This window comes from Uranotaenia lowii, chromosome 3 (assembly GCF_029784155.1).
Source record: "Uranotaenia lowii strain MFRU-FL chromosome 3, ASM2978415v1, whole genome shotgun sequence".
In the NCBI taxonomy this organism is placed as follows: Eukaryota; Metazoa; Arthropoda; class Insecta; order Diptera; family Culicidae; genus Uranotaenia; species Uranotaenia lowii.
Window position 1 is genome coordinate 122,845,162 of NC_073693.1, and position 7,750 is coordinate 122,852,911.

A 7,750-nucleotide genomic window follows, 5' to 3' on the forward strand; every position below is an offset into this window, starting at 1 on the left:
TCAGCAACTCGACCCGGAGATACCGTCGAGATTGGTTGCGCCGATCTCTATCCCTGTGGCTTTTGGATCCAGGATCAACGTGTCGTAAGCTACTTGTAATCGAAAAGGCCCTCGTGCCGGTCGAACACCAGCCATCTAGGTCCCTGCGTGCTGGATGTCCGACCAGTACTCGCTGCATAGCGGATAGTCCAAACTATCTCGCACAACAATGTTTTTCTTAAGGCAAGCTGTTGAACACCCGATGAAGGTACCTACCAGTTTCGACGAATCCAAAGTTTTATGTCCAGCATTTTGACCTGCCTGCGAGCTCCGATTTAAAGACCTAACATCCATGTATCGACTTACCTCGCAGAGAATTATGACCCTCCGACGATGATCACAACGTTTGTCCAAAGTGTTCAAAAGTGAAACCTAAACAAAGCTAGGGTTGCCAATTGTAAAACAGTCGTTTTAGGTGGCCAGTATGATGAATCTCATCACTATTAGTCACCCTGAGATGATGATAACGCCGTAAAGTAGACTAGCAGGCTAGCAATTTATCCACGCTATTATGATGCCAGCTGTTCATTCTTTCGTAATTTGGTTCATCACTAAGCGGGAAAAGTTGTAATGAATATGGGTCTGTGGCGGCTGTGTGGCAGCGGTCTAAAGAATACTGCCACTGGGATACTGGTCCATGTCGTACGAGACGACTTATCCAGTACTTCCCAGATACGTTTATCTCATATTTCTGTCTATTGGAAATCAATGAGACTGTATCTGGGAGGGGGAGAAAATAGGTTAAGGTCAATTATTGCATGCAGAGTTAAGAAGTTTTTCAAGTTTAAAACATTTGAAGAAAATGTTTTGAATCTGAATCAGTTTTAAATTCTTGCTAGTATTTTTGAACTTTTGTACGTATTTTCTCTCGAGAAGGGTATGTCAATAGTCCATATGTAGTACATGCATTTGAACAAGCTGAATTCTTCCATATTTTCTTGTTTTGCCAATTTGGAATATGATTTTTCATTTAACTAATCTCTTTGCTCGCCTAGTAACTCGGTTTAATAAAATCTCTTCACAAGTGTTCAAATGTGAATCGCAAACGCATCGCTTACGGTCCCATTGCTTTTGGCTATCTTTTAATATTAACCGATTTGAAATCATAGAAGAATATAATCTAAATTAGAACAGTTATATCTGTTACATCAAGCGCAAAATTAGAGTATTTTCCTTACAATGGACAAGTGTTAAGTCCCTTCTGTCTTTGGATTGGTAAATAACAGAATTTTGGGAAGGTAAATGTCGTTTCATATAAAGATATTTAATTTTTAAAATTGCGTCATGGTTATTCAATCATTCAAGCCGTACAAATATAGTTTCCATGGAAAAAAATGTTCAAAAAAAAATATTTTGTTTTAGGTTGCCAAAAGGCTTCAAAATTCCCTATTAAATTAAGCTTTCGATTGAAACTTGTATCGCATGTCGACAGTCATATATGTTTCATCTAATATATGTCACTTCTCTTGTATTGACACATGTTCCCTTAGCTTTAGAATGGCTATAGTGTTAAGAAGAGTCAAAGCTCCTCTAGTACCGTACTCTGATATTTCGTTATCATACGTCAATTCTGGTTCATGAATCCACTGCTACAGCTTCGTGCTACAGCTATCGCTTGTTTCAAATTTGGCGTCACAGAAACTCTTTGTAGTCTTCTAACCAGAGCGCTTACTGGTCAGTTAAATAAAAATATATAAAAACAAAACTTTGTTTTCTGAATCTCCTGTATGGTTAAGCTATGATTCAGAGATACTATTGTACCTATATTTACCTTCCACTTAGTGTGGACATGTCCCTCTTTTGCCTATCTACATTTCTTTAATGTATGTCAGAATTTAACAAAGTAAGTTTAAAAAAAAGTCCTTATTTCCAATGTTATGATTAAAAAAAGCTTTTTTGCTTAAAAATCCCTATGTAGATAGGCTAAATGTCAACTTTGCCATTATAAAGTCATTTATTTGCCCTCATTGTAGCATCCTGGTTAGAACATTTTCTGATCATTGTAAACTCAAATCTTCTAAATTTTGTGGTAATGAATCAATAATTTATGATTCATTTCAGCTTATATATGCCTGTTTTTCGTTAGCTAGGAAGCTTTTAGGCACTCTCGCCTATCCTATTATAAGTGTATCTAATTCTAAGAATTTCAACTAAAGTAACAATCTGTCATTTTTCACCCAATGTGGTTATAAGCTTCAATGCTTCAAAATCCCGCCGTAGGAAGAACCGACTCATGCGAGGGGGGGGGGGGAGGGGGGTTCTTCCTACGGGGGGTCCATTTTTCCCTATGATTTTTTGTCTAACAACACACGAATAAAAAAAATTATAACAAATTATGTTTGTAATTATATGATTATTAATTTTTAAGTACTTATTAATAGTTTTTGTAAGAAATTTTCTAAAAAAAACAGTAAGAGATAAAAAAATTTCGAATCAAATTTGCATCATGCAAGTAAGTATTGAAGTAAGAGATAAAAAAAATTCGAATCAAATATGTATGATGCAAACTTGAACTATATTGAAAAAACTTTAAAAAAAGCTGCAATATTAATAATGTCAAAAATACAACGACAAAATAAAAAAAAAAATGTGCAGATTTTGTAGGTGAGGATTAGGTACATGTTTCTTAAATAGGAAAAAAATTTCATAAAGAATGAATTCCATACTAAAAATCCTGTGGATGATTTTTTGAATTATAATTTGGAATATTTTGCATGAATCAAAACTTAGAAAATTAACTCAATTTCTACTTTACATTTGTGATTTTCAGCAGAATTGAGTGTACAAACTTATTCTGATTAAAAACTTTGAAATCTAGAAATTGAATTGACAAGCAAATTTTTAAGTTTATGTTCTCTTGAATTTCTCAACAATTTTATGTTGATTGAAAAACTCATTCACAAACTAAATCTTTTTCTGAATTTTAAATCTGAATTCTAAACCTGAATTCAAAAATTGAACTTTGAATCTGTTTCCGAATTTCTATTCGATTTCCGAAATGTACAAAAAATACAATTTCTGAATCTAAATTCCAGATCAGAATTTCGTGAGCCAAATCTTAGAGCGCTCATTCATGAATCTATTATTTAAATTCTGCAGTGCTGGTTTTATCTTAATTCATTATTTATTTTTAATTTGTTTTGTGAACCTGATTTAAAATGTGAATTTCGAATGATGAATCAGAATCTGATTTTCATTGTTTGGATCGCCACTTAGAAGCTTTCTAAGTTTAAATTTTGTGTTAGAATGGAGTTTAAGAACTTCTAATTTGAATATAAAACAAATTTCTTCTTTTTCCATGTTCAAAAAACTTTCAAAATATTGAAAATGCATTTGATTTTCGAAAAACATGATTCAAATTTTATATGACATGAAAAACCGAATTCGAACAACAATTTCAAAGCAGCTTTTTATTCCAAATTTCTTATGATTATTCGAACTCAAAATCAAGAATCCTAAACTTGATACAAAATCAGAAATACGAAAATATGAAAAAGTACAATTTTGGTTATAGGAATATGGGACCAGAACTTCCAAAATGGGTTTAATTTAAAATTTAATATTCAGACCTGAATTTCTATGATAAGTTAGCCAAATTGCCCGGTTTTAAACGGATTGGCCCGAATATTTAATATAAAATTTGGGAAAAGTCCGATTCGACCCGGTAGATCCAAATTTCATTAGAAAAGCCCGGGTTTGTTCTCATTCTTAAATCAAACTTTAAAAAAAAAAATAAACCACTTTTTGATCCGAACATCCTTTAATATTGAAGAAAACATGAGAAGCTCTCTTGAACGTCGAACGAGAGAAGATAACTCCGGATCAGAGATGCCAATGTACCTGATTTTTCAGTATTGGCTATGATCTTTCTTTTCATACTTCGACTGAGAAAAAGGAGACTGACTTTTCGTGTATTATGCGATAATGCGGTGTGTGTAGTTAAAAAGTGTCTTGTTGTCTTCTAATATTCACAATCTCTAAGAGCACCTGTATCCGTGGTCCAAACAGCCGGTTTAGACCCAAATTCGGACCAAAGCAACGGCATTCGTAGTCCATTATACCAGTTTCAATCCATTTTCGTTAAACTGGTAAAAGGATTGCTCCAAAACTGATGAAATCTGGATCAAATTAGACGGAGTTCTAAATCGTTTGACAGTTATTGGAACACGAGTGCGATTGTCAGTTTTTTCACTGGATTGGATCTGATTTTGTTGGTCTAATTATTGCATTTATTAGACCCAAGAATGGATCAGGGATACAGGTGCTCTTAGCTCTTAGCTTCTCGATATTGTATCGGGAAGAACTCAGTTTGTGTCCTCCAAACTAAATTTGGAAAATTTACGTCCAAAAAAGGGGTGGTAGGTTTACTAGCGGCTCGTTATCCAAACAAACGGGAAAAGTTGTGGCATTTTATTCACCATTCATTTTTGACTATGTCATCAATTGAAACACTTGAGAACATGTGATCACTTTCAATGAGTTTATTACAAAAATAAATTACGATGTAAATGAATTTTTTACAAATGAATTCCACGAATGATCTTTTTGGCGTTTTTTTCTTCAAAGTGATTCAATCTCAACTACGAATTTTGGCTCACAAACTGAATCGGAAGCTGCCGAATTCGCCGTCTCTCGGTGTACTGTGACTTGTATCGGAAAACTGGTCTAAAGAGATGCGATTCCGCGACCTCCATATCTTCACCGTTATTATTTACTGGAAGCTCCAAAACGAGAGGTTCTTTGTTCACTTCTTCTACCACGGGATCAATACTTCGTTTCACAAGTGCTCTGATCAGTGGGTGTAATTCCACGGAAGAGGGATGATCAGTCGTTGGGAACGCCAATTGCTCCTTGCTGAACGAAAGGTCATCGTAATTCACGTAGTGAGAAACCAAATCGTCCCAATCCCTATCGTCGGTAATGAACATGGTCGTTGGTTTGGCCGAACTCCTTGCAAGGAATTGCAACAGGATGGTCTAGAATTGGAAGACAAAATAGGCTCAGAACCAGAACTTTGTATCACTTTTCATCAACTACTCACCACAAAAATTAGGACTTTAGAAATCATTTTGATTTTCTTCTGTAGGACTTTGCTCGATAACACTTGAAACTTGCTTCTACACCGTAGCTTGTTTTGCGGAAACTGTAGTGCCAGATCGTTTTGGAATAATCATTTATACGAGATCGCCACCGCGATAATTGTGACCGCGAAAAGTCACATCCCATTATGTGGTGGAGGTGTGAAAATCACGGAACCGTTGAATTCTGAACCGGCCTACACGTTCTACGGTTTAATTCTAGATGCAAATGTCCTCCCTTGTTTGCTGACATTATTGTCGATTTGTAGTTCTGGGTTGATGACGGAGATAGTACGTAACGCAGAATGCAGTATCGGTTGTAAATACGGCTATAATTTTTTAGGCAAATATTCGTCAACTGATCTTAGATCGTCAGCAGTTTGTAAACTTAAACTATTTTGTTGTTATGGATTGTATTTATGGAAAGTGGGCGTTTTTCTGCTTTTGATGGATTTTCCTCTCGGACTTGTGCATTAGTCACGTTTCAGGAACTTAGTCACAGTTTAAATATACAAAATGCTCATTCCAGTCCACGTAAATCAACCAAATCGTTGTTGATACTATTTATTGTTGGTCTGAAGTCAGCATAAGTTCACATAGAGTTTGGAACATACAACAACTTCGGCAAACCATTATTATTGCAAATGAAATCGACAAAGATCTGTCTTTTCTAACTCTCTGGAGCCACTCTCAACTTTCTACAAGTCTAGCTTAGCTTAACTTAGTTAAATACTCATTACTCATATCTAACTTATAACATATCTCAGCATCAAAATTGAAATGGTTACTCAAAATCTAACGACATAGATATGATATCATTCATGTTTACTAGAAGACTTGAAGGATTCATTTCACTGTAGCTTATATAAGTTTAGTTTTGAAAAATCACTTAATGCAACACCACCCCTTCAAAAAAAAATCAGTCGATTTAAGATATATACAAAATATTTATTTACAAAAATATTCATACAACTAATGCTATCACTAATTTCTGCCCGGTTTGGGGCTGGTTGAGGTCACCGTATTGCGGATATGTCTCCGTTCCTCTTTGACGACTTTGTACTTGAAAAGGGGCCGGAAGAGATGAGTTTCGGCCACTTCCATGTCGTCATCGGCATTTTCTCGGTGGGATTCGTTGTCTAGCAGCCTAGTTCGCCCCAGTGTATCGGAGATATCGGCTTCAACGATGTTCCGTTTGACGATTTTATCCATTTTGGTAGGTTCCGGTTGGTTGAAGATATCAGCTAACTTCACAACATCGTTCGCGGTGCTCGAAACAATCGGAAGTGCTGTGGTGCTGAAAGCTGCATACTGAGGGCTAGAGGATTCTGAACTTGCTGAATTTGATCGGGACGACGGAGTTGTTTTGCTCTGCACGGAAGAATCACTCGATGTTGTTGAAGAGGATGCATCGTCCCCTTGATCTACGGAATTTCTTCGCATGTCATGACGTATTTTGCGGTTTGTTGGCACTGGAGAGCAGTTTTGTTGTTGTATAAATACCGTGGAACACAGGAAAAACTGTAGGAATCGAAAAAGTAATATAAATAAAACATTCAATGATTGCACTTTGAATGTTTGTAACTTACACAAAATGTTTTCTTCGATATCATCTTGTTTCCAATAACTGTACAATTACAAAAAAAAACGATTATCACTTTATAATGTCTTTAAAACGAATATCTTGTTACAATCTCTTCGACGGCACTTATTATCGACATCTGTTGTTACACATAAGAGTGCGTTTCCTTTTTATACCAGGACCGGCCTCCAAAAAATGTTATTTTTGCGAATTCGAAAACGCACGCGGGTAGTATTGCAATCGAATCTTGTGTATTGGATTTCGAAAATTAAAAAAAAAGGAAGATGGCAACACAGTCAAAGTGTCTCCTAATTATATTCTTTTCACTCATACCTCCAACCAACATTGTTTTATGCTGGTATGCAGAGGAAACCTTGATGTCGAGCAAAAATGACCTCAATTGGTTAAATTCCTATAAAAAAGAGGAAAAAAGGATCTAACCTTTCATAAAGCGCTGAAGTGGTCTAGCGGATAGGCTGACGCAAGTCTCGTTTTGGGTTGCCAGGTGTACTGGGTTCGATTCCCGGTAACGGCGAGAAAACTTTTCTGTTCGAATCCCATAAGTTGCCGACAGGTAAAAAGTGTTTTCCCCTATAACTGACTTTATAATAGGAATGTTCAATCAGTTGCCAGCTGGCCAGGTCAGGTATATACACGGCTGTCTGAAAATATGTTCTAAACCAGCCCACATGTTTGACTCGTTCTTCCAAAATGTGCTTACATCGTAATAAATTTACTCCATAACAGTTCATACGAAGTCACGGGGTCCGGGAATGGTGTGGTGTACATCAGAGTGCCCCAAATGACCTGACTTTTAAAAAAGTTCTGCGCTGAAGGCTAAAATTGATCCTAGACCTAGTACAAGATCTCATGCCTACAAGAACTCAAATAAGGGCCAGATCGGATCACTGGAAGGGATCGCTCAACGAGTTTGAAGTTTGTATGGTATTTTGAGGCATTTTGGACGGGAGGAACAGGAAAAACCAGTTTTACATCCATAACTTTGGTCCCCTTCAGGCGATTTTTATTTGAATACAAATTTTTAAGGCCT

At 36.2% G+C, this 7,750-nt stretch overlaps 2 protein-coding genes across 2 annotated transcripts; both read right to left on the reverse strand.

Moving 5' to 3' along the window:
• Nucleotides 1–4,510: 4,510 nt before the first annotated feature.
• Nucleotides 4,511–5,172, reverse strand: LOC129758779 (uncharacterized). Its single transcript, XM_055756398.1, has 2 exons — nucleotides 5,081–5,172; nucleotides 4,511–5,015 (listed from the first exon to the last, which is right to left on the reverse strand). Exons 1-2 carry the CDS (start codon nucleotides 5,105–5,107, stop codon nucleotides 4,620–4,622), a joined length of 423 nt encoding a protein of 140 aa, XP_055612373.1. The 5' UTR covers nucleotides 5,108–5,172; the 3' UTR covers nucleotides 4,511–4,619.
• An 889-nt stretch (nucleotides 5,173–6,061) lies between these two features.
• On the reverse strand, nucleotides 6,062–6,836 carry LOC129750950 (uncharacterized). Its single transcript, XM_055746168.1, has 2 exons — nucleotides 6,707–6,836; nucleotides 6,062–6,638 (listed from the first exon to the last, which is right to left on the reverse strand). Exons 1-2 carry the CDS (start codon nucleotides 6,728–6,730, stop codon nucleotides 6,102–6,104), a joined length of 561 nt encoding a protein of 186 aa, XP_055602143.1. The 5' UTR covers nucleotides 6,731–6,836; the 3' UTR covers nucleotides 6,062–6,101.
• Between the last annotated feature and the right edge of the window lie 914 nt (nucleotides 6,837–7,750).

What these genes read in the sequence shown, in the direction of transcription:
- LOC129758779 (XM_055756398.1), bottom strand. Translation starts at nt 5,107, where the DNA reads ATGATTTCTAAAGTCCTAATTTTTGTG. An exon ending in CTAAAGTCCTAATTTTTGTG is followed by an intron (nt 5,016 to 5,080) that starts GTGAGTAGTTGA and finishes TTCCAATTCTAG; the next exon opens with ACCATCCTGTTGCAATTCCT.
- LOC129750950 (XM_055746168.1), bottom strand. Translation starts at nt 6,730, where the DNA reads ATGATATCGAAGAAAACATTTTGT. An exon ending in TATCGAAGAAAACATTTTGT is followed by an intron (nt 6,639 to 6,706) that starts GTAAGTTACAAA and finishes CGATTCCTACAG; the next exon opens with TTTTTCCTGTGTTCCACGGT.